At 54.3% G+C, this 25,069-nt stretch overlaps 3 protein-coding genes across 4 annotated transcripts in view; 1 reads left to right on the forward strand and 2 right to left on the reverse strand.

Annotated features, from left to right (window-relative positions):
* Window positions 1–1,589: 1,589 nt before the first annotated feature.
* DDA1 (DET1 and DDB1 associated 1) lies at window positions 1,590–12,715 on the reverse strand. Its single transcript, XM_032267870.1, has 5 exons — window positions 12,579–12,715; window positions 6,272–6,352; window positions 5,988–6,039; window positions 4,689–4,750; window positions 1,590–2,330 (listed from the first exon to the last, which is right to left on the reverse strand). The coding sequence occupies exons 1-5, from the start codon at window positions 12,579–12,581 to the stop codon at window positions 2,220–2,222; spliced, it is 309 nt and encodes a 102-aa protein (XP_032123761.1). The 5' UTR covers window positions 12,582–12,715; the 3' UTR covers window positions 1,590–2,219.
* A 3,242-nt stretch (window positions 12,716–15,957) lies between these two features.
* Window positions 15,958–20,214, reverse strand: MRPL34 (mitochondrial ribosomal protein L34). 2 transcript variants are annotated; one of them, XM_032267873.1, is made up of 3 exons: window positions 19,698–20,214; window positions 16,851–16,977; window positions 15,958–16,631 (listed from the first exon to the last, which is right to left on the reverse strand). In XM_032267873.1, the coding sequence occupies exons 2-3, from the start codon at window positions 16,913–16,915 to the stop codon at window positions 16,418–16,420; spliced, it is 279 nt and encodes a 92-aa protein (XP_032123764.1). In that variant the 5' UTR covers window positions 16,916–16,977; window positions 19,698–20,214; the 3' UTR covers window positions 15,958–16,417. The 2 variants fall into 2 exon arrangements, with proteins under 2 accessions (XP_032123764.1, XP_032123763.1); XM_032267872.1 differs by lacking the exon at window positions 19,698–20,214 and having other exon boundaries at window positions 16,851–16,996.
* A 273-nt stretch (window positions 20,215–20,487) lies between these two features.
* The window catches only part of ABHD8 (abhydrolase domain containing 8), a 10,247-nt gene continuing 5,665 nt past the window's right edge, over window positions 20,488–25,069 (forward strand). The window contains exons 1-2 of the mRNA XM_032267871.1: window positions 20,488–20,713; window positions 22,291–23,059. Of these exons, the coding sequence (XP_032123762.1) occupies window positions 22,299–23,059 (761 nt within the window). The 5' untranslated portion in view covers window positions 20,488–20,713; window positions 22,291–22,298. The remainder of the gene's footprint in view (window positions 20,714–22,290; window positions 23,060–25,069) is intronic.

Genomic DNA, 25,069 nt, shown 5'->3' on the forward strand with positions numbered 1-25,069 from the left:
CAAGTGTGCATTTCCTGACCACTTGCCCTGTGACCACACAGACCCTAAGAGAACGTACCCTACCCCTGTGGTGTAGACACAGCTGAGAGCTGAGAGGCACAGGTGGGTGGACGTGCTGGGCTGGGGCCAGCTCAGCCACTCCTTGTGTAGGATGAGAGCCCTTCCTGGCACCATCTGTCCTTGGGAGAGATGGGCCACGCAGGCCAGAGGGCCTGACCCAGGCAGGGCCCTCCCGTGGAATCTGGGGCAGGCAGACCCTCCACAGCCCGGCATCTCTGCTAGCTCCATGGCCCAACCCCACACAACATCCCAATGCCCTCACACTCAGCTCTCAAAACCAAGACCTCTGCCAGGCATGGTGGCTCATGCCTGTAACCCCAGTACTTTGGGAGGCTGAGGAAGGCAGATGGCTTGAGCCCAGGAGTTTGAGACCAGCCTGGGCAACATGGCAAAACCCCATCTCTACAAAAAACTTTTTAAAAACTAGCCAGGCGGCCGCACTCAGTCCCAGCACTTTAGGAGGCCGAGGCAGACAGATCACCTGAGCTCGGGAGTTTGAGACCAGCCTGGCTCACATGGCAAAACCCTGTCTCTACTAAAAATAGCAAAATTAGCTGGGTGTGGTGGCCGGCACCTGTAATCCCAGCTACTTGGGAGACTGAGGTAGGAGAATCACTTGAACGTGAAAGGTGGAAGTTATAGTGAGCCCAGATCTTGCCACTGTACTCTAACCTGGGCAACAGAGCAAGACTCCATCTCAAAAAAAAAAAAGAAATTAGCCACGCATTATGGCATGTGCCTGTGGTCCCAGCTACTTGGGAGGCCGAGGTGGGAGGAATGCTCGAGGTCAAGGCTGCGGTGAGCTGTGATTACACCACTGCACTCCAGCCTGGGCAACAGGGTGAGACCCTATCTCAAATGAAACAAAAACAAACAAAGGAAAACTGACACCCCCATCAAGTGGGGGCTATAGGGGAGAGGCGGTGTTCCCCTAGCCCTAGGCTTAGAGGTCAGGGCCACAAACCTTCTGCCCAGAGCCTGAACACCCCTTACATACCCAAGCTCAGCCCAAAAGCCAGCCCCGCTGGCGGAGGAGGGGCCCATGAGCAGCCATGGCACATGCCAACTCCCCAACATTCCGTGCAGCTCCTCTATGACCCAGCAGGGGTGAGGCCACCACCCAGGCCAGCAAGGCCAGCCAGATACCATCTGCGCTGTCACTGTGCCTCAGAGGAGTGGCAGAGGCCCTCACCCCCCAGGTGAGGCTGGCCGTCTCTGCGGTAGCTGACAGGTGTGCTGCCCTGCTCGGCGGTATCCCAGGCGGAAGGCCGGCCCTGCTCCATCCTCAGCACTACGGACCGTCTCAGGAATGACCTGTCCTCGGGGTCACCTTGGCAGGAGAGGCAGAGGGGATGGTCCAGGCAGGTCTTGGCCTTGGGCATGATGGCCTCAGCAAGCTCATGAGAGAATCCAGCTGGTGCCGGGGCCCCTAATATGGGGGGCCCTTCTCATTCCTCTTGGTGACGACAGGGATGACTCCCAGAGGCTCCATCCTCTGCAGTCAAGGTGTGTGGAGCAAAGACGCGAGGTCAAGTAGGAAAGACCCTTTTATTGGGGTGGACACGGAGCACTCACTAGTCCATGATAAAATGATTCAAGAGAAAGATCCCCAGGGCCAAATTCTCCCCAATATGCGCGCACGCTCAGAGTGAGGTCTGGGCATGGGAGAGCTCTGGGCGGAACATGGGACAAGACCGAGGCTCAAGGGCCTGGACCGGTGTTGGGGGAGAGAAGGCTGCTCGGCTGTCCTGATGGGTCCGGCCACCCCGGGCCCGTCCCTGCTGCCCGGCCACAGTGAAGCCCCCGCTAGAGACCCTCACAAACACGCTCTGGTTCTCTGGAGGAGAACTGGGGTTGGGAGTCGGGGAACTGGCCAGGTGGAAGGCGGGGGTCAGGGGGACAATGTTGTTTTTTTTTTTTTAAAAAGCATCTACCAACATCACACTACTGGGTCTGACGTCCCCTTTAACCAACGCTTGATACAGGGTTACAGCATAAATAAAAACTCAAGGAAAATAAATACATCGGCTCCTATGCGGTTGGAGGTGGTGACGCAGGGTGTGGATGGGCGGGCGGGCAGGGTGCTTACACATGGTGGGCGGGCGGGCGGGTGACCGAGGAGCAGACACGGCAGGAGGCGCCTATCGGGAGCGAGAGTCTTAAGTGTCCTCATGCATGTCTGGGCTGTCGGTCCGCGCCACCTTGCGGGGAGGCGCCGAGCTCTCGCCTTCCAGCTCCACTTGCTCCTGGTCTCTCTTCTTGGCAGCGTTCTGGTGACAGGGGAAAGAGAGGGGCTGTGAGTCTCTTTTTTTGGACAGGATCTCACTCTGTTGCCTAGGCTGGAGTGCAGTGGTACAGTTATAGCTCACTGTAGTCTCGAGCTTCTGGTTCAAGCGATCCTCCCAGCTCAGCCTCCGGAGTAGCTGGGGCTACAGGCACACACCACCATGCTTAATATTTCTATTTTTGGTAGAGACGGGGGTCTCACTGTGTTGCCCAGCCCGAAGCTGCGAGTCTTCACGGGGGTGAAGCTCCCAGAGTCCTAATGCCAGCCCAGGCCCCCTGCAGCAGCATCACAGAGGTAGGCCTGGAGTGCAGTAGGGCGGCCCAGGGTACCCGGCTGGGCAGCCCCTCCTACCACCAGGACCTGCCCTGCTAAGCCCTGCCCAGGGCACATCCTGGACCCAAGGCTGGTGATAGACAGGTGTTTCCTGTGCACCTGGAGGAGTCACCACCACCACTTTCGATGACCCACACAGGGCTGGTTTCTCAGGCACTCAAGAAGCGCAATCCACCCAGCTTTGGAAGCCAATGGGGATGCCACACATTGACGCAAAAGAGAGAAGCACACGTCTCCTTCCTCGCTGTGGGAACCAAGGCCTTGGGGGCAGAAGGGGCGGGGTTGGGCCTAGCAACTTGGATTTTCGGAAGCAGTCACTTTGTCACAGAGTCCCCCCACCTTCCAACTTTGTCCAGGGCAGGTCGCCAACCACTGTTCAAAGTTAGAAAAAAATCAAAATGACCACATTGCAGAACAACAGGGGGAGATTTTCATTAAGAAAAAAAAAAAGGCCAAGCATGGAGCTCACACCTGTAATCCCAGCACTTTGGGAGGCCAAGACAGGTGGATCATTTGAGGTCACGTGTTCAAAACTAGCCTGGCCAACATGGTGAAACCCTGTCTCTACTAACAATACAAAAATTAGGTGATATGCACTTGTAATCCCAGCTACTCAGGAGGCTGAGACAGGAGAATTGCTTGAACCTGGGAGGCGGAGGTTGTAGTGAGCCGAGATAGCGTCACTGCACTCCAGCCTGGGCGAAAGCATGAGACTCTGTTAAAACAAAAAAAAAAAAGACCACCTTAGGCAACATGGTCAAACTCCTAAAATACAAATACATGGTAGTACATGCCTGTAATCCCAGCTACTTGGGAGACTGAGGCGGGAGAATGGTTTGAGCCTGGGAGGAAGAGGTTGCAGTGAGCCGAGATCACGCCACTGTACTCCAGCCTGGGCGACAGAGTGAGAGTGAGACCCCCATCTCCAAAAAAAAAAGGAAAAGAAAAAGGAGAAAAAATGTCCCATGTGCAGAGCAGCCTCTGGGAAGAGAGCTGGGGCACCAGAGGCGGGGAAAGATGACTCTTCGCTGCAACTACACCCTCTCATTTTTAATTGATATTTTTTAAAGACAGGGTCTGGCTCTGTTGCCCAGGCTGGAGTGCAATGGCACGATCACAGCTCACTGCAGTCTTGACCTCCTGGGCTCAAGCAATCCTCCTGCCTCACCCTCTTGAGTAGCTGAGATTACAGTAACATGCCTCTACAGCTGGCTAATTTTTTAATTCTTTTAATTTTTAGTGACAGGGTTTTGCTATGTTGCCTAGGCTGGTCTCAAACTCCTGGTCTCACGCCATCCTCTCGCCTCAGCCTCTCAAGCAGTGAATCACCACACCCAGCCACACCCGCTCCTGTTGCCTAGATTGATTGATTGATTGATTGATTGATTGATTTTGAGATGGAGTTTCACTCTTGTCGCCCAGGTTGGAGTGCAATGGCGCGACCTCGGCTCACCACAACCTTCGCCTCCCAGGTTCAAGCGATTCTCCTGCCTCAGTCTCCCAAGTGGCTGGGATTATACGCGTGCTCTACCACGCCTGGCTCATTTTTGTATTTTTAGTAGACACGGGGTTTTACCATGTTGGTCAGGCTGGTTTCAAACTCCTGACCTCGGGTAATCCACCTGCCTCAGCCTCTCAAAGTGCTGGGATTACAGGCATGAGCCACCTCGCCCAGCCCTAAGTTGCCTAGATTTTTAATCACGTGTACACATTTCGCCATTCAGAACAGATTCTATCTAGTTCATACCAATACAGTCTACCTAATGCCAGGGCCAGGGGAAGCCTGAGGCTTTGGTGTCCAGCCTCCTGAGCACTGGTGTCCTGTGGCCTCTACACAGCGGTTCCTGCCCCTGGAACGCTCTTCCCTCTCCTGGATCGCCCGGGGCCCTCCTACCCAGCCCTCAAGGCCCTGCTCCAGTCACTAGAGTCCTTCTGGTGCTCAGAGCCCTGCCAGGCGCCTCATCTCTGTCCACCCGAAATCCCAGCACCAGAGCCCTGCAGGCCTCACCTTTTTGTCCCATTGCTGATGCAGGTAGCGCAGAAGGATGTTCGTCTTTTCTGTCACGATGACTAAGGAGGAAAGACAGAGAAAGTCGCAGACACCTCCCCTACCTGGGCTCCTCGCCTGACACTGCCCTTAGGAGGTCATTCTGGGGCTGGAATTCAATACCCCCGACTCCAGAGATCTCCAAATGTCCCATGTTTTTGCTTCTGAATACACACGGCCACTCCCAGAGGCCTGAGCCAGCCGCCTGCAGGGCCCCTGCTCCCTGTGCAAGGGATTCCAAGGGCCGGCACTGACGCTCTCGTGCCTGTGTTTCTCCCAGCAGACTAGGAGCACATGTTGCGTCGCTGTACCTAGTGACCACACAGCCCTACCCCGCAGGCTCTGATAAATGCTTTCAGAGCAGGGTCTCACTCGGTCACCCCGACTGGAGTAATCATAGCTCACTGCAGCCTGGAGCTCCTGGGCTCAAGTGATCCTCCTGCCTCAGCCTCCCAAGTAGCTGGGACTATACACACACGCCACCATGCCCAGCTAACATATATATATGTATGTGTATATGTATACATATATGAATATGTATATATATGCATATGTGTATATATATACATACACATGCTTTTTGGTGGAAACAGGGTCTCACTATGTTGTTCAGGCTGGTCTTGAACGCTGGCTTCAAGCAATCCTACTGCTTTGGCCTCCCAAAATGCTAGGGTTATAGGCGGGAGCCACCTGCCTGGTGTGGAGTCTTTTTGAACATTTAAACTAAGACAGCAGGACCAAGTCCTCCTGTGCTGTGGGCCCCTCCACCTGGACCCCCTTCCCCTCACTGCCACCCAGTCATGGCTGGATCCCCAGCCCAGGCCGCTGTAGCCTCTGCGGCCTCCCTGCCCAATACTGCTTGTTGTGGGATCGGAGTTCTCGCCTGACCTCATTTGACAGGGAGGGGAAGGGCCAGTGAGTAGCAGACAAGGGACAAGTTGCGGGCCACTTTGGGCTGGCTATGGATCCCAGTGTGTCCCAGTCAGGAGATGTCCAGGGAAAGCCAGGTTTCTGGTGATCCCCAGAGGCTGGGAGTGGACAGGCATCCACGTGTGCATCCCCAGGCTGGAGCCCCCACGGTCCTTCCTGCATCTCCCCGGAAACCCTCCCCGACCTAACTGGGTTCAGTAGCCGGCATGTGAACCTAAGCCGAGTGTATGACCTGGGCGGGGATTGAAGATACCTCCCCGTGCCATGCTGTGGTCACCGAACCCCGACCGTCAGCAGCCAGAATGGGACAGACTGACCGTGGCCACTTACTCTGTTCAGACGGGTACTCTCGGGTGGGCAGGTAGACTGAGGGCCGTCGGTTCTGCAGGAGGGTTGGGAAGGGATGGGTTAGGAGAGCGCATGGGCCTGGGGTCTCATCCCTTGACTCGGCGCCCACCCTTCAGTGCACATCGGAAGACAGTCAACAATGTGGATGGGGCTGGGCTTGAAGACCGGCCTCTGTTCCGGCCAAGATCCCAATCAGAGGACACACGATGCCCCCAGGCCCCCTGGAAGCGTCCCAATCCCTCCCAGCCCCAGGAACAGGCACTCACCGAGGCTTTGCACACGGAGTCCGCGTGAAATCGACTAAAATTGCTTTTGTTGTAGACAGGCAGTCCTTTCAAAAAATCTGCCTAGAAGACACGGAAGATGGTACATGAGAAACCAGGCAACGTGCCGGCATCCCTGGAGCACCTGCAGGGTGACTGCTGGCTTCCTTCTTCCCACTGTTCTTTGTAGTTCAAGTTTTCCAGAACACACCCTTGAGCTGGCTGCTGGATACACTGCCGGAAGCAGAGAAAAGTAACCAAGCCAGGCTATGTGCGCGTCCTCCAGGGGGTTCTCATGACAGCCCCCTAACTAGGTAAGAGGTGGGGAAATTGAGGCTGCAAGAGAACAGGCCACTGGTTAAAAGTCATACTGCAGCGGGCTCGGGCCTGTAATCCCAGCCCTTCAGGAAGCCAAGGTGGGCGGTTCACCTGAAATCAGGAGTTCAAGGCCAGCCTGGCCAATATGGCAAAACCCCATCTCTACTAAAAACAGAAAAATTAGTCAGGCGTGGTGGTGCATGCCTGTAATACCAGCTACGTAGAAGGCTGAGGCTGGAGAATCGCTGGAACCCAGGAGGCAGAAGTTGCAGTGAGCCGAGATCATGCCATTGCACTCCAGCCTGGGCGACAGAGCGAGCTTCCGTCTCAAAAAACAACAAAAAAAGTCACACCGCAGCGAGTAAGCAGCAGGGTGGACAGTCAGACCTGGGCCCTCCCAACGGTCCACAAAGAAGGGGTGGCCGCGGCCCCCTGGGTGCAGCTGTGCTCAGTAACACATTAAACTCCTAGGGCTGGTTTCCACCAATCCACCTTTGACAGGGTCCTAGGACAGAGACTACTCCATCCAAAGAAACCCATGCGACAGTGTCACAATAAACGGAGCTCAGGGAGCAGGGGCCTGGGTCTATAGGGGTCTCAGCTACACAGGAACAGGAGCTTAGGGTTCCCCCAGCTTCCTACGTCTGATCAAACCCAGAAATCTGCATTTGAATCTGTTCTCCAGATTTTTTGTTCTTTTTTTTTGAGACAGTGTCGCTCTGCTGCCCAGATTAGAGTGCGGTGGCACTACCTTGGCTCACTGCAACCTCCGCCTCCCAGGTTCAAGTGATTCTCCTGCCTCAGCCTCCCCAGTAGCTAGGATCACAGATGCCTGCCACCATGCCCAGCTAACTTTGTTTTTGTATTTTAGTAGAGATAGGGTTTCACCATGTTGGCCAAGTCTCAAACTCCTGACCTCAAGTGATCCACCCGACTCGACCTCCCAAAATGCTGGGATTATAGGCATGAGCCAGCATGCCTGGCCTCTCTCCAGGTTTTTAAAGCTGGCTTTTTAATTTTTATGATGGAGTCTCACTCTGTTGCCCAAGCTGGAGTGCAGAGGTGTGATCTCGGCTCACTGCAACCTCCACCTCCTAGGTTCAAGCAATTCTCGTGCCTCAGCCTCCCGAGTAGCTGAGTGTGGTGTGAGCCACCACATCCAGTCCCTTAAAGCTAACTTTTTAGAAAATGCTGTGTGAGGCCAGGCACAGTGGCTCATGCCTGTAATCTCAGCAATTTGGGAGGATGAAGCAGGCAGATCACATGAGGCCAGAAGTTCAAGACCAGCCTGGCCAACATGGTGAAACCCCATCTCTACTAAAAATACAAAAATTAGCCAGGTGTGGTGGCGCACACCTGTAATCTCAGCTACTTGGGAGGCTGAGGCAGGAGAATCGCTTGAACCTGAGAGGCAGAGGCTTCAGTGAGCCGAGACTGCACCACTACACTCCAGACTAGGGGACAGAACAAGACTCTGCCTCAAAAAAAAAAAAAGAAAAAAATCAATAAAAGAAAACGCAGTGTGGACTAAAGTAACCAGGGTCTGGGACTGGTCAGTTCCAGGGCTGTTCCTAGGGTCCCCATACCCCAAAGTTGGCCACAAGGTCTGAACCTGCCCTGTGAGGGGAGAACGCCCTGTCCACAGCATGGAACCTGGGCCCCTTATGGGGAGAGGACCACAGCCTGAAAGAAGCAGGATGTCCTCTCCCTATCGCTGGTTTCTGGGGCAGGGGACTTGGCCACCTAAGTGTTCAGGCCCAAGTGGCTTCAGAGCAGCAACAACAGAATCCATTCACTCTTCACAAGCCCCTTTCAGCTGGGCACAGTGGCTCACACCTGTAATCCCAGCACATTGGGAGGCCGAGGTGGGCAGATCACCTGACCTCAGGAGTTCAATACCAGCCTGGCCAACACAGTGAAACCCTGTCTCTACTAAAAACACAAAAGTTAGCTGGGTGTGGTGGCGGGCGCCTGTAATTCCAGCTATTTGGGAGGCTGAGGCAGGAGAATGGCTTGATCCTGTGAGGCAGAGGTTGCAGCGAGCTGAGATCATGCCACTGCACTTCAGCCTGGGCAACAGAACCAGACTCTGTCTCAAAAATAAATAAATAAATAAATAAGAAAACAAAAAATCCCTTTTCAACCAGTCAGTGAGGCCTGGAGTTGGACAGTGGCGGGGCTGCCTGCTGCAGGCCTCCCCACATAGCCTGTCCTGAATGGGGCGCTCCTGAGCTCACTATGTATGATCTCCTGACCCAACGAGCCAGTGGGTAGTGTCTCCCTATCAAAGGCAAGGACACAAAGGCAGAGAGGTCACCCAGTCTCAGCCAGAAAACCAGGGGGCTGAGTCGAACCCATGTGTGCCCAGCCTCAGAAGCCAATCTCCTTCTCTTCATCACATGCCTGAAATCAAAGACTAGAGCCCCTGCAGACTACAGAGCTAGAAGAAAGGCAATCCCTCAATTCCTGAGGCCCAAGAGAGCTGCCCTGGGAGTAGCTGCTGTTCAGACAATTTCCCACCACCCTCTGGGACAGGCGAGAGCACCAGTTGCTATGACATCCAACCTCTCCTCTGCTGGTCCCTCTCAGGAAGCTGGAATGTGCCTAGGTGGGCCTCCCCCTTCCACCCGGGAGACAGTCCTCACATCTGGATGACCTACTGCCCCAGGACCAGCTCAAAGTCCCTCAAACCTGCTTCCCCTCCCATCCTAAGATGTCAGCCTGAGCTCAGTCCCCGGCTCTGGGACCAGCTTCATTCATTTTGTAAGGTCTTCTGGGGCCCTACCAGGCACCAGGGCACTGGACTGAGCCACCATGAAGCTGTGCCTGGCCTTGGGATGGTGTAGGGCACAGAACTGCACAGTACATGGGAAGTGGCTGCAGGACAGGGTGCCTCAAGGGCACTGGGCAGAGCTCTGGTCCATTCGGGGCATTAGGGAGGGCTGCCCAGATGCAGGGATACAGGCACTGAGACCTGAAGTGTAAGGAGAGGGCCCTGTCCCCCTTCACAGCCCTGGCCCAGCTTGCCCCTGCTGGGCTCCTATCACCCACAACCTCGGTCATACATACCCTCTAGCAATGCCCCTCATGTCTCCATATGGCAAATACCTGCTAACCTCCCCACCAGCTCCAACCCATTCCTTGCCCTTCTGCTCCCCCCGCACTTCAAGAGCCTCTCCCAGAGCCTCCGTCACACCCTGGCGAGATCATCTGTTTACACATCCACCTCCCTGGCTGGACCAGTACCACCCTGAGGGCAGAAGGTTGACTCAACCCTGGCAGGGCTTGCATGGGGCCTGGAGGCTGAGTGGCAAGAGGTGCAGGTATCTGGGTGTTCTGCTTTCAATCTTGGCTCAGCCCATCCCTGGCTATGTGACCTGGGACGAGTGACCTCCCATCCTCTGAGCCTCCCTGTGAAGGGAGGCATTCCAACAGGGCTACCTCCCAGGGTTACTCTGAGTCATAAGACAACAAGGGGAAAGCTTTGCCTGGAGCTCCCTCAAGGGCAGCCTCTAGGATCAACATGTCTTCGCTGAACAAATGAATGAAGGTGGGGTACATGCAGCCTTCCCACCCTTGCTAAGCTGGAAAACAAGGCCTCGGACACGGGAGTCAGGGGATGGGGGAACCCTCATCTCAGCCAGACAAATGCCAACCACAGCTGGGCCCTGCAGCCATCCGCTGCCTCAGCAGACATGCACTGACAAAGTCCTACCACAGGTAGCCTGCCAGGGACCCAACAAAGAAATGAGGAAGAGAAGCGCTGCACTGACAGCAAAGAGACTTGGGAACCCCCAAAGTCAGGAAGGGCCTCGATCACAGAAGTAAGAGTGTTCTGAGCAGAAAGAGCATCAGGTGCAAAGGCACTGGGGTGGCAGGAACCTGGAGTGTGAGGAAGTGAAAACAAGGCCAGGGTAGGGGTGGCTGGAGCTCACAGAGCAGAGATGAGGTCATAAAGATGGCCAGGGGCCTCAGGGTGAGAAGGACAGCCAGGGTCATCTGGTTTACAACAGGAAGCCCCGGAGTATTTTATAGGCTAGAAAGTGGTATCATTTGGGCCAGGCACAGTGGCTCATGCCGGTAATCCCAGCACTTTAGGAGGCAAAGGCACACGGCTCACCTAAGGTCAGGAGTTTGAGAGCAGCCTAACCAACATGGAGAAACCCTGTCTCTACTAAAAATGCAAAAATTAGCCAGGTGTGGTGGTGCATGCCTGTAATCTCAGCTACTCAGGAGGCTGAGGCAGGAGAATCACTTGAACCTGGAAGGCGGAGGTTGCAGTGAGCCGAGACTGCGCCACTGCACTCCAGCCTGGGCAACAAGAGTGAAACTCCATCTCAAAAAAAAAAAAAAACAAAGAAAGAATGTAGTATCACTTGATGCACATCTTTAAAAACTCCTTCTGAGGCCCTGGGTAGTGGCTGATGCCTGTAATCCCAGCACTTTCAGAGGCTGAGGCAGGAGAATCGCTTGAACCCAAGAGTTCGAGACCAGCCTGGGCAACATATGGAGACCCCATCTCTCCAAAAAGTACAAAAATGAGCCGAGTATGGTGCCATGTGCCTGTGGTCCCAGCTCCTTGGGAGGCTGAGGTGGGAGAATCTCTTGAGCCTGGGAAGTGGACACTGCAGTGAGCTGTGATCACTCCACTGCACTCCAGCCTGGGCGGCAGAGGGAGACCCTGCCTCCAAAGAACAACTCCTTCTGGTTCAGGTGAATTATGAACTGTCAAAGGAGTGGGATCGAGGCTAGGAGACCAGGGAGGAGGCTGGGGCAGGTACGCAGGTGGGTGGTGGCAGTACCTGCACTAGGGTATGAAACCATGGAGGGATTCAGGTGTGTTCTGAAGACAGAGCTAATCAAATTCACTTAAGACTGGCTGCAGATGTGAGACCGTACCAAGGCATCAAGGACAACACCCAGGCTTGGGGACTCGCACACTAGAAATGCACCTTCCCATTTCCTTCCTGAAAGGGAGTCTTCCTTTCATCCCGACCACATCCCAAGGACTGTGGATTGTGGGCTGGGACTCTGGGTCAGGGGGCAAAGGGGTCTTGACTTTCCTTGTCCAAACTTCCCATCACCCTTCCCAGCCCTGAGGATGCCAACTAGTGGGGGTCGAGGAGAGGCTTTAGCTCCCCTCTGAGGGTGGGTTACCATCCCACTTTTCAGGTGAGGAGACTGAACCCCAAAGAACCACCAGACCCAAATCCCAGGAAGACTGAGGAGCTCTGAAGGAATTTCAACCTTCGAAGAGTCAGGTGGGGACGATCCACACTTCGTGATAAGGGGACAGCTAGGAGAGAATGTCACTGGCCTCGAGTCTGAGCATTCACTGTCCTGGGTCCTTTACGACGTCAGCTGCCTAAATTGTCACCATCCTATGAGGTTCAGACTACTGCTACTCTCATTTGACAGGGGCAACCCCATTCGGACCGGAGAGATAAAGTTGTTCATTCTTAGGGGCAGGTAAGGGCCCAGAATAGCGGAGGTGGGGTCAGGACCCGGGGGACCGGGACAGTCGGCGATGTCGCACTTCCTTTGGCGACAAAGCCCTGCATATCGCCCTGCCAAGCCCCCTCCCCCGCCCCGGGGCCCAGGTTGGCTCCCTAATTATCCTGAACTGAAGACATTCAGGCCCGGCGCGCCGAAGCCAAGGCCAGACCAGGGGGTCCTATGGGACCCCAACCCCACCCCAGACGATTTCCGGGGGGGGGGTTGGGGGGGAAGCCGTAACCCGGAAATGAATGAGTTGTCAGGGCCTGGTATCCTAGATGGGGTCAGGGGTCGGAGAAGGAGTGGTGGTGGGATCGGCAGGAAGCTCTTGGTAGGGTACGGGGGTCGAAGGTCACAGCTGAGTGTGAGGGGCGGGAGCGGGGCCGAGGAGGCCGGGCAGGGCGGAGAGGGGTCTAGGGGGATACCGGAGGTGGGTGGGACTAAGGCGCCATTTTGTCGAGCGGAGGGGGAGTAAAGGCCTGAAGGCCATCCTCACCATCTTCTGTTTCTTCCGTAGCCGCCTCGGCCGCCGCCTCAGCCTCCACCGCCGCCACCACAGCCGCCTTCTTAGCCGCCGCCTCACAGTAACTTCCAGCCTCGGCTCAGCCCACACTGATGGCGCCACTGCGCCCCGTCATTGGTCCGCATTCTAGCCCCGCCCTTTACTTGAGAGCTTTGCGCGCTCCTATTGGCAACATCCAGCTAATTCATGCGTCCATTGGCTGCCACGCCTCCTCCCTTTGTGGTCAAGTTCGATTGAAGAAGCAAAGCCCCGCCCGGGACTTGGCAGCAATGGAAAGTGAGATCCGGAAGTGGGCGGAGGCCCGGGCCGCGAAATCTATTGGGAGTTGTAGTTTACATCTACAAGAGTCTCCCTAGGGCTTTTGTGTGTCTCTGCGTATTTTTTAAAATATATTTGTTCTATGTTATCTTATTTTTTTTTTTTTTTTTTTTGAGACGGAGTTTCGCTCGTTACCCAGGCTGGAGTGCAATGGCGCGATCTCGGCTCACCGCAACCTCCGCTTCCTGGGTTCAGGCAATTCTCCTGCCTCAGCCTCCTGAGTAGCTGGGATTACAGGCACGCGCCACCATGCCCAGCTAATGTTTTATATTTTTAGTAGAGACGGGGTTTCACCGTGTTGACCAGGATGGTCTCGATCTCTTGACCTCGTGATCCACCCGCCTCGGCCTCCCAAAGTGCTGGGATTACAGGCTTGAGCCACCGCGCCCGGCCTGTTATCTTATTTTTATTATTATTTTGTTTTTGAGACGGAGTCTCACTCTGTCTTTCAGGCTGGAGTGCATTGGCGCCATCTCGGCTTACTGCAACCTGCGCCTCCCAGGTTCAAGCGATTGTGCTGCCTCACCCTCCCGAGTAGCTGGAATTACAGATGTGCGTCACCACGCCCAGCTAATTTTTGTATTTTTAGTAAAGACGACGTTTCATCATGTTGGCCAGGCTGGTCTCGAACTCCGGACCTCAGGTGAACCACCCACCTTGGCCTCCCAAAGTGCTGGGATTATAGGCGTGAACTACCGTGCCCACCCGTGTCTGGTTTGTGTTTTTTTTTTGTTTTTTTTGTTTTTTTGAGACAGAGTCTTACCCTGTCGCCCAGGCTCGAGTGCAAAGGCACGGTCTTGGCTCACTGCAACCTCCGCCTCCCAGGTTCAAACAATTCTCCTGCCTCAGCCTCCCAAGTAGCTGAGATTACAGGCGCCTGCCACAATGCCCAGCTAATTTTTGTACTTTTAGTAGAGATGGGGTTTCACCATGCTGGCCAGGCTGGTCTCGAACTCCTGACCTCATGATCCACCTGCTTTGGCCTCCCAAAGCGCTGGTGTAAGCCACCATGCCCGGCCATCTGTGTGTTTTTAAGATATGGCATGCGTGGAGGGGCCTCACTATGTTTCCAAAGCTGGTCTCAAACTTCTGGCCTCAAGCAATCCTCCAGACTCAGCCTCCCAAAGTTCTGGGAGCAATCATGCCTGAATCATCTTGTGTTAATTATGTTTTTAAAGAAGCCCTAGGAGAACCATAACTCCCTAGCTCCTCCTCAAGACCCTCTTGCTCAAACACCTCCTGTAGCTCCCTAGTATTCAATCCTACCTCATTGGCCCCATTTATGAGCCCCTGTGGCCTTCATCACCCACCTGTGTCCTCATCTCTAACCAATCACTCCTACATCTGGGCTCTCCCAAACCTTGTTTTCCTCCCAAGACTTCCCTGACTGCATTCTTCAAAAAAGGCAAGTCAGTTCTGGCAGATTGGGGTCACATTAAAAAAACAACAACAAAAAAGGCAAGTCAGACACCTTCACTGAGCTCCTACGGCCCTCACAACCCCTCTCCCGGCCCTGACACTGCTGCGTCCAAACTGCCTCCCTCGCTTCCACAGCAAAGACTGGGCACCCAGCTCATAGCAATTGCACAGTGAAGTTGCTAAATGGGCCAGGCACAATGTCTTGCACCTGTAATCCCAGCACTTTGGGAGGCAGAGGCAGGAGGATCATGAGGTCAGGAGTTCGAGACCAGCCCCCATCTCTACTAAAAATACAAAAATTAACTGGGCGTGGTGGCAGTCACCTGTATTCCCCGCTTCTTGGGAGGCTAAGACAGGAGAATCGCTTGAACCCAGGAGGCAGAGGTTGCAGTGGGCTGAGACAGTGCCATAGCACTTCAGCCCGGGCAACAGAGAAACACTCCGTCTCAAAAAAAAAAAAAGTTGCTAACTGGAAGCTACTAAGTATTATTACTCTAACAGCAACAGTGCAGAGGAGAAAGGAGTACTGTATTTTATAGGCAACAAATGCGCCTCACAGAGCTAAGTCCTTGCTCAAAATCACACATCCCCAAGGGCAGGTGGAAAATTCAAACTCCTTACCAGCTGGAGTTCAAGACCAGCTTGGCTAACATGGCGAAACCCGGTCTCTATTAAAAATACAAAAATTAGGCCGGGCGCGGTGGCTCAAGCCTGTAATCCCAGCACTTTGGGAGGCCGAGGCGGGTGGATCACGAGGTCAAGAGATCGAGACCATCCTGGTCAACATGGTGAAACCCCATCTCTACTAAAAATACAAAAAATTAGTTGGGCATGGTGGCGCGTGCCTGTAATCCCAGCTACTCAGGAGGCTGAGGCAGGAGAATTGCCTGAACCCAGGAGGCGGAGGTTGCAGTGAGCTGAGATCGCGCCATTGCACTCCAGCCTGGGTAACATGAGTGAAACTCCGTCTCAAAAAAAAAAAAAATACAAAAATTAGCCGGGTGTGGTAGTGCACGCCTGTAATCCCAGCACTTTGGGAGGGCGAGGCAGGCGGATCATGAGTCAAGAGATGGAGACCAATCTGGCCAACATGGTGAAATCCTATATCTACTTAAAAAAAAAAAAAAATACAAAAATTAGCTGGGTGTGGTGGTACGCACCTGTAGTCCCAGCTACTCACGAAGCTGAAGCAGGAGAATCGCTTGAACCCAGGAGGCAGAAGTTGCAGTGAGCTGAGATCACACCACTGCACTCCAGCCTGATGACAGAGTGACACTCTACCTCAAAAAAAAAAAAATTAGCTGGGTGTGGTGGTGGGCACCTGTAGTCTCAGCTACTCAGGAGGCTGAGGCAGGAAGATCGTTTGAACTCAGGAGGTGGAGGTTGCAGTGAGCCAAGATCATGCCACTGCACTCCAGCCTGGGCAACAGAGCAAGACTTGATCTAAAAAAGGAAAAAGAAAAAGAGTTATGACACATGTAAGACAAGTGGTTAACAAACAGGTGTTCAAAAAAAAAAAAGTAAAACTACCCTAACCCTAACTCCTAATCCCTAACCCGTAGTCCCTAACCCTAACCCTAAAAAAAATAAAAAATAAAATACTAATAAAGACAAGTGAAACTTTGAACATTTATTACACATTTAATAATATTTCAAAATTATTGATAATTCTTTTGGATGTAATAAGCTTTGTAATTACGTTTTCATAAACTTATCGTGGAGAGATCCATTCTGAAATATTTACAGAAGAAATAATCTGATGCCTGAGATACACTGGAAAAGAACCTAGGATGGGGCAGGGATGGGTTGTAGGTAGTTGGTGGCAGAGCTGTGTACTGGGTACACGGCGGTTCGTTGTACTGTCCTGCGGTCAGTGCGCAGGTTCGACATTCTTCCTAATTCAAAAGCCTAAAAAGGGATTTGGCAAGTTCCCAACCAGACCTCAGCGCCACAATACGAAGAACACTCAGGTCCGAGGCGTTCCTGCTCCCCAGCTCCCTGCAAAAACAGCGCCAGGCAAGGTCCAAGGCGAGGGCGATGCTTTCATGGGGGTCCGGCCGGCAGCATCGCGATCCTCAATGGCTCAGCGACTTACGGCCCTTGAGCATTCGACGAAGGATGACCTGGACGCCGGCCGGCGTCCTCAGGCGCCGGATCCAGCCGTGCTTGTGCTTGCGTTTGATATTGCTCGGCTGATATTCGTTACCGCGAGCCTTGCCCCGGGCCTGCTGCGGGGTGGGGAGGCCCCAGGCGTCCGGGCATCCCAGCCAGGCCCGGGGTTGAAGCCACCTGCGTGGGTAGAGAGACGAAGAGAAAGGTCAGACGGGGCGCTGGGTGACCTCGGCGCTCAATCGCTGAGCCTCGGCTCCCGCGGACAGAGCCTTGCTGCAACAGGCGCTCCACAAATGCGCAAGGCACGGGCAGGTCGTGCGGGCAGTAAACAGTGGCGCCAGCCTCAGACGCCGCCCTTATCCCCAGATTTGGGGATGGGTCCCCCTGAGGACTTACCTGCCACCCAGCAACGCTGTAGACCTACACGCGGGGCCCAACACCGACCCAGCCAAGAGAGCCATGTTGGCTGTAGATCCCGCAGTCCCGGCCGCCAGCGATTCCGGAGCCTACAGGCGCCGCAACCCTGGAAGAAAGGATTATGGGAAGTGTAGTTTCTCCTAACATGGAAAAAACATGGCCGTTGGGGAAAACCCTGAAGCTCCAGTCTGTATCCGCGGGGCAGCGTAGTTCTTCACATAAACCAACAGGTAGCGGGCGAACGGCGCCTTTCCAGCATGCGCGTGCGCACAAGACATTATATCCCGGGGTCTGCTGGGAGTTGTAGTTTTCTCTCTTGTTGACCGGCAGAGGGTGCTCCGCTGTGGCTGGGCGCAGCTGGTGGCAGCCGCAGGAAGCGGCTGATGGATCTTCCCACCCGCAGCGGGAGCTGGGCAGATGGCACACAGCTGGCTGACAGCTTGTCTTGGCCGCAGCCAAGTCTCCGCCTCTTGGCAGGAAGCCGAGGAGGCCTGAGTTCAAGCTCGCTGGGTATCCTTGGAGTGGTCCCTGCGCCTCTCTGGGCTTTCTCAATCCGTAAAACTCATGGATTGCAAGCTTGCCCCCATTTCGGACTTAGAAGAATTTTCCTCTGTTTTTTGTTTATTTAGTTTTGTTTTGTTCGACACGCAGTCTTGCCCAATCACTGAGGCAGGAGTGCAATGGCAAGGTCTTGGCTCACTGCAGCCTCTGCGTCCTGTGTTCAAGCGATTCTCCTGCCTCAGCCTCCCGAGTAGCTGGGATTACAGACACCCGACACCATGCCCGCTAATTTTTGTATTTTTAGTAGAGAAGGGGTTTCACCATGTTGGCCAGGCTGGTCTCGAACTCCTGACCTCAGGTGATCTGTCCGCCTTGGACTCCCAAAATGTTGGGATTACAGGCGTGAGCCATCGCGCCCGACCCTCTGTTGTTAGAACAAAAAAAAAAAAAAAAAAAAAGGGAAAGAAATTTCTGATACTCAGATCTGAACCCCTCCCATACTCACACACTATCCTTGGTTCCCCATTTCCCCAGGGAAAAACAGCTCAGTTCCTCCATCAAGCATGCAAAATCCTCTAAACCTGCCATCTTACATTTCAGCCACACTCTACTCTCTGCCCGATGTTCTCCTATCTCCCCTTTAAAAAAACCCTTGGAAGGAAGCAAGGGTTGAGTGTGGCTCTTGCCTGTAATTCCAGTACTTTGGGAGGCAGAGGGGGGAGGATCCCTTGGGGCCAGGTGTTTGAGACCAGCCTGGGCAATATGGCAAGACCCCTGTGTCTAAAAATAAAAAAAAATTAACTGGGCATGGTCGCAACCACCTATAGTCCCAGGTACTCAGAAGGTGAGGTGGCAGGATTCCCTTAACCCAGGAGATCCAGGCTGCAGTGGGCAATGATAGCGCCATTGCACTCCAGCCTGGACAACGGTGTGAGATCCTGTCTCAAAAAAAGAAAAGAAAAGAAAAGGAAAAGAGGCCAGGCTCTGTGGCTCATTCCTGTAATCCCAGCACTTTGGGAGGCTAGGGTGGGCGGATCATGAGGTCAGGAGTTCGAGACCAGCCTGGCTAAAATGGTGAAACCCCACCTCTACTAAAAATACAAAAAAGTAGCCGGACAAGGTAGCAGGCGCCTTTAATCCCAGCTCACTGCAACCTCTGACAGGAGGCTGAGACAGGAGAATTATTTGAACCCGGGAGGCAGAGGTTGCAGTGACCTGAGATCGCACCACTGAACTTCAGCAGCCTGGGCGACAGAGCGAGACTCTGTCTCAAAAAAAAAAAAAAAAAAAAAAAAAAAAAAAAAAGCGGGGAGTGGGGACCTGGGGAGAGATAGCATGGGGAGAAATGCCAGATATAGGTGAAGGGGAGGAAGGCAGCAAATCACACTGCCACGTGTGTACCTATGCAACAATTTTGCATGTTCTTCACATGTACCCCAAAACCTAAAATGCAATTTAAAAAAAGAAAGAAAAAGTCAAAATCCCCAAATTATGATATAAATACAATTCCAATTAAAATTTCAGTAAGATTTGTTTTCTTGGAAAAAAAAAAAAAATAGAGGCCGGGCGTGGTGGCTCAAGCCTGTAATCCCAGCACTTTGGGAGGCCGAGGCGGGTGGATCACGAGGTCAAGAGATCGAGACCATCCTGGTCAACACGGTGAAACCCCGTCTCTACTAAAAATACAAAAAACCAGCTGGGCATGGTGGCGCGTGCCTGTAATCCCAGCGACTCAGGAGGCTGAGGCAGGAGAATTGCCTGAACCCAGGAGGCGGAGGTTGCGGTGAGCCGAGATCGCGCCATTGCACTCCAGCCTGGGTAACAAGAGCGAAACTCCGTCTCAAAAAAAAAAAAAAAAATAGTCCTCTTCTCTCAACCCCTGTCCATTCTTCTGGCCCAACTGCCTTCCCTTAACTCTCCCTCAAGTTCAGGCGCTCCCCAAGGGCCAGGTCTGGGGCTGTATCTCTGCAAGTGCCAGCTTGTGGTTCATACAGAGAGGTGTTTGCTAAATGAATAAACGGTATAGTCTCCCAGAAGTGCCCTGCGTGGGCAAGAGTGGGTGGCTGGACCGAATCCAGCCCTAGCAGCAAATTCCAGAGGATGGGAGTGGCCGAGCAGCAAGGAGCATTTAACCCTTCATCCTCCAAAGACCATCCTACCTGCAGCATCATTTAGCAAAACATCACCACCACAATAATGCCCATAATATATGGAGGACTTGTTACATGCATAACACTTAGATGAGTACTTTGCCTGAATAGCAGACTTATCAGAGGATTAATTTCTTAGAGAAATAAACAGGCTCAGGAAAGTGAAGTGACTTGCCCAAGGTCACACATCAGCAAAGGGCAGAGGCTGGGTTTAAGAGATGGGCTTTCCTAGGGCTCTCCTACCGTGGCCCCGCCAGGACCGCAAAACTGGGATGCCTGCCTCTGGCTCTCAGCCCTCCTCAGAACCATGGCAGCCATAAGTTCAATCTGCTGACTATGAAATTCAAACTCTCTAATTACTCTAGCACCAAGACTTCCCTTGAAAGCTTTAGAGAAGCCCGTCGTGATGGCTCACGCCTGTAATCCCAGCACATTGGGAGGCCGAGGCTAGCGGATTGCTTGAGGCCTGGAGTTTGAGACCTCCTCCCTACCAAAAATCAAGGGGTGGGGAAGGTTAGTAAATAATGGTTCCCAGGTGTTGGAATCACACAGCCTTGGGTTCAAGTCCCAGCTTTGTCCCTTGCTTGATTTATGCTCTTTTGCCCCTTATGAGCCTCAGTTTCACCACCGGAGATTGGAAAAAGATCTTGGAGTCTGCTCCTAGAATGGAAAGGTCAATATAGAGAGAGGAGCATGGGGGCATCGTTTGGAGAGGAACAGGGCTTGGGAGACCCATTTGCAGAGAAAGGGCCCTGGCCATGCACTCCCAGGCGTCGGGCAGACCCCAGACTGCAAACCTCTTCTCCACCTAGAGCCAGGCCCAATCCCTCCCCCCACCCCGGTGAGACCCCAAAAGGGGCGGGGCTGTTACTCCCAGAGCCCGCCTCCACTCCAGAACTGCCGCCTCTGATTGGGCGCCTAACTAGGCCAGGTCAGTCCGCAGCTGGGATAGGCCGAGGCGCCCGCTCGTCGGCTCGCGGCTCCGCCTACTCGGGGGGAGGAACTTAAAGGGCCGGTTCTTTCCGCGGCCGCGGGATGCCCCTGCGCTGACCGCCAGGGGCTGGTGCCCGCCCTCGTAGATTCACCCGGCCTGACACCGCGCCACCATGTAAACGGCGCCAGCAGGAGGACGCTGGCTTCTCCGCCCGGGACCCCCTCCGCCCTGACCCGGGCCCCGCGGCCCTCGATGAGGTGAGCGGGGAGCGGGCCCCAAAAGGAGAGATCGAAGCCCCGGGGCCTCCACTTCGGAGGAGTGGTGTCCACCAACCCCGCGTTTGGGCTCTTAGGAAGCCACGGAGCCCAGTGGGCTGGACCCCGCCGCAGGGATGACGAACACCTGGAAGGCGGGGGCCGGGCGCGGGGAAGCGGGGCTGGGGTGGCGCCTGTGCGTTGCCCTCCGCAATCCGGGATTAGGGCCCCACTCGAAGTGGGGGGCACAGCCTGCTTCCACTCCAGTATTCCTGGGTCCACTGCGGTCTCAGTCTCGGCCGTGCGTTACCTTAGCGGCGCCCAACCTGGGTTGGGGAGCAGGAAGGCAGTTGGCCCCATCTCCAGGCCCTAGACACCTAGACAATGGGGGTGCATTGCTTGGGTATCCCCCCTTAGGTTATGTAACGGCCTGTGGTTGCCATGGACACGGGGGCGGGGGTGGCCCAAGGAGTGGGATGGAGGCTCGGAGGCCCCCAGCCAGGGCCTTGCCTCCCCTGTCTGCCGGGGACTTGTGTGGCAGATCCCCAGCACCCAGGGTACGGAGGAGGGGGTTCAGAGTCTAGCTTCCTCTCAGAGTGTCTGGGCCTCAGCTTGGCCCTCTGTGAAACAGACCCCGGCACACCCCGGTCTAGGTAAGGGAGCTAAGCAAGGCTTTCGGTGGCTCAGTCCCCAGCCCCCTCCCCCAAGGCCTCACCTTTCTGGATCAAATTCAGAGCCAGGAGGCTCACTGAGGGCTCACCAAAGATTTGCACATTTAAGACGCCTTAGGAAGCACTCGGATAGGATACGTGAGTTAGTGAGTGCATACCTGAATGAGTTAGTAAGTTCGTGCACACCTGAATGAATGAGTTAGCTCATACCTCAGTGAATGAGTTAGGAGGCCATAAATGGTATAAACTTCAGGTGGTGGGAAGGGGGTGTCTCCAGGGCTGGGCCACATCTGCCACAATGTCCCCTTCTTTAAGGATCGACCCCACCAGACCTCACCTTCCGTGTGGACACCCTACCGGGTAAGCCATAGCCAAGTCTTTCTCTCTGAGGATAGACTAAGGTAGCCCAGGAGGGTGTCTGACCACCATGAAGGCACTGCCCAGAAAAGCATCTTAGTGCTCAGTGGCTCACAGCTGTAATCCTAGCATTTTGGGAGGCCAAGGTGGGTGGATCACCTGAGGTCAGGAGATCGGGACCAGCCTGGCCATCATTGTGAAACCCAATCTCTACTAAAAATACAAAAATTACCTGGGCATGGTGGCTCACGCCCGTAGTCCCAACTACTCAGGAGGCTGAGACAGAAGAATCACTTGAACCTGGGAGGTGGAGGCTGCAGTAAGCCGAGATCGTGCCACTGCACTCCAGCCTGGATGACAAAGCCAGCCTGTCTCAAAACACACACACACACACTCAAACAAAAACAAAAGCAAAAAATCGTGGCTCACTTGCTCTTGCGCTCCCCAAACTGGAGTCTGGAAGGGTTCCCCCAAGGCTCAGAGAGTGGGTGCTGCAGGGTGGAGGGTTCTTATTGAGACAGCACCTGAGCTGGCTGCTGTCCCCACTCACAGGACACAGCATGCTGACCGGGGTGACCGACGGTATCTTCTGTTGCCTGCTGGGCACGCCCCCCAACGCGGTGGGGCCCCTGGAGAGCGTCGAGTCCAGCGATGGCTACACCTTTGTAGAGGTCAAGCCCGGCCGCGTGCTGCGGGTGAAGCATGCAGGACCCGCCCCGACCGCTGCCCCACCTCCGCCATCATCCGCGTCCTCGGATGCCGCCCAGGGGGACCTCTCCGGCTTGGTCCGCTGTCAGCGCCGCATCACCGTGTACCGCAATGGGCGGTTGTTGGTGGAAAACCTGGGCCGAGCCCCTCGAGCCGACCTCCTGAACGGGCAGAATGGCTCCGGGGAGCCGCCGGCCGCCCTGGAAGTGGAGCTGGCCGACCCGGCGGGCAGCGATGGCCGCTCGGGCCCCGGCAGTGCTGGCAGCGGCAGCGGCAGTGGTAATGGTGGGCGGCGGCGGCGAGCCCGGCGCCCCAAGAGGACCATCCATATTGACTGTGAGAAGCGCATCACTAGCTGCAAAGGCGCCCAGGCCGACGTGGTGCTCTTTTTCATCCATGGTGTCGGCGGCTCCCTGGCCATCTGGAAGGAGCAGCTGGACTTCTTTGTACGCCTAGGCTATGAGGTGGTGGCTCCTGACCTGGCCGGCCACGGGGCCAGCTCTGCGCCCCAGGTGGCCGCAGCGTATACCTTCTACGCGCTGGCTGAGGACATGCGAGCGATCTTCAAGCGCTATGCCAAGAAGCGAAATGTGCTCATTGGCCATTCCTATGGGTAAGCGAACCCTGGCATGTGGGTTGGGGGTGAGGGATGGGAGTCAGAAGAGACTGTCACAGACTAGCGAGTTTTCAGGCCAGGTGCTGTGGCTGACGCTCACGCCTGTAATCCCAGCATTTTGGGAGGCCAAGGCAGGAGGATATCTTCAGGGAAGGACTTTGAGACCAGCCTGGGAAACGTAGGGAGACCCCTGCTCTACAAAAAGTACAAAAAGTAGTTAGGTGAAGAGGCACAGGCATCTAGTTCCAGCTACTTGAGGGGCTGAGGCAGGAGATCACTTCAGCCCAGTAGGTTGAGGCTTCAGTGAACTGTGATCACACCACTGCACTCCAGCCTGGACAACATGGCAAGACCCTGTCTCTCTTTAAAAAAAAAAAAAAAAAAAGAGGCCGGGTGTGGTGGCTCACACCTGTAAACCCAGCACTTTGAGAGGATGAGGCAGAGGGATCACGAGGTCAGGAGATCGAGACCATCCTGGCCAACCTGGTGAAGCCCTGTTTCTATTAAAAATACAAAAATTAGCCCATTGTGGTGGCACGCCTGTAGTCCCAGCTACTTGGGAGCCAGAGGCAGGAAAATCGCTTGAGAACCTGGGCGGCGGAGGTTGTGGTGAGCCGAGATCATGCCACTGCACTCCAGCCTGAGCAATAGAGTAAGACTCCGTGGGAAAAAAAAAAAAGTAGTGTTGCTCAATCTCAGCACTAGGGGCTGGGTGTGGTGGCTCACACCTGTAATCCTAGCACTTTGGGAGGCTGAAGTGGGCAGATCATCCGAGGTCAGGAGTTCAAGACCAGCCTGGCCAACATGATGTAACCCCATCTCTACTAAAAATACAAAAAATTAGCTGGGCGTGGTGGCAGGCGCCTGTAATCCCAGCTACTCGGGAGGCTGAGGCAGTAGCTGGAGGCCGAGGCAGGAGAATTGTTTAAACCCAGGAGACAGAGGTTGCAGTGAGCCAAGATCGAGCCATTGCACTCCAGCCCGAGCAACAAGAGTGAAACTCCGTCCCAAAAAACAAACAAACAATCTCAGCACTAGGCTGTAGGATGTTTAGCAGCATCCCTGGCTTCTGCCTCCTTGATGCCACTACACAATCATCTAGTGTTGATCATGATGGTCAAACATGTCTTCAGAAGTTTCCAAATGTCCCCTGGTGGGCAGAATTACTCTTGGCTAAGAACCACTGCCTTAGATTAAGTTCAAAAATCAACTGCCCCGGAGTCCCTGTGCATTCAGGAAGGGCTCATTGGAATCCTGGAAATTCTAGGTGTTTACAAAGGCATAGGTTTCTGTAATTCACTCCTGCTTAAAGAGCAGATAATACAACCTAAAACTTACCAAGAACCCCTCCATGGAAGACTTGGTTCCCAGGGCTTGACCACTACCAAGTGGCCTCATTCTCTTCCTTATCCAGGAAGAAAGGCAAGATTGGAACAGTCAGACAGATTGAGCACCACTGTTTTAGAGATTCTAGCCTATGCAATTAGACAAGAAAAAGAAATAAGTGCCAAGTATGGTGGCTTACACCTATAATCCCAGCACTTTGGGAAGCTAAGGTGGGAGGATTGCTGGAGCTCAGGAGTTCAAGACCAACCTGGGTAACATAGCAAGGTCTCGTGTCTACAAAAAATTAAAAAGTAAACAAAAAAAAAAAAAAAGAAAAGAAAACAAAGAAGTTACATAAGTATCTAAAAGAAAGGAATCCAGGCCGGGCGCGGTGGCTCAAGCCTGTAATCCCAGCACTTTGGGAGGCCGAGGCGGGTGGATCACGAGGTTAAGAGATCGAGACCATCCTGGTCAACATGGTGAAACCCCGTCTCTACTAAAAATACAAAACATTAGCTGGGCATGGTGGCGCGTGCCTGTAGTCCCAGCTACTCAGGAGGCTGAGGCAGGAGAATTGCTTGAACCCAGGAGGCGGAGGTTGCGGTGAGCTGAGATCGCGCCATTGCACTCCAGCCTGGGTAACAAGAGCGAAACTCCGTCTCCAAAAAAAAAAAAAAAAAA

Source organism: Sapajus apella, unplaced genomic scaffold (assembly GCF_009761245.1).
Source record: "Sapajus apella isolate SASKATOON/1434 unplaced genomic scaffold, GSC_monkey_1.0 scaffold173, whole genome shotgun sequence".
NCBI classification, from domain to species: Eukaryota; Metazoa; Chordata; class Mammalia; order Primates; family Cebidae; genus Sapajus; species Sapajus apella.

Excerpts from the sequence above, each read along its gene's own strand:
- MRPL34 (XM_032267873.1), bottom strand. The coding sequence starts at position 16,915 with ATGGCTCTCTTGGCTGGGTCGGTGTTGGGCCCCGCGTGTAGGTCTACA. Across the intron at positions 16,632-16,850 it reads ACAGCGTTGCTGGGTGGCAG|GTGGCTTCAACCCCGGGCCT; the intron begins GTAAGTCCTCAG and ends CTACCCACGCAG.
- DDA1 (XM_032267870.1), bottom strand. Across the intron at positions 6,040-6,271 it reads ACTCCGTGTGCAAAGCCTCG|AACCGACGGCCCTCAGTCTA; the intron begins GTGAGTGCCTGT and ends ACCCTCCTGCAG. Across the intron at positions 4,751-5,987 it reads AGAGTACCCGTCTGAACAGA|TCATCGTGACAGAAAAGACG; the intron begins GTAAGTGGCCAC and ends TTTCCTCCTTAG.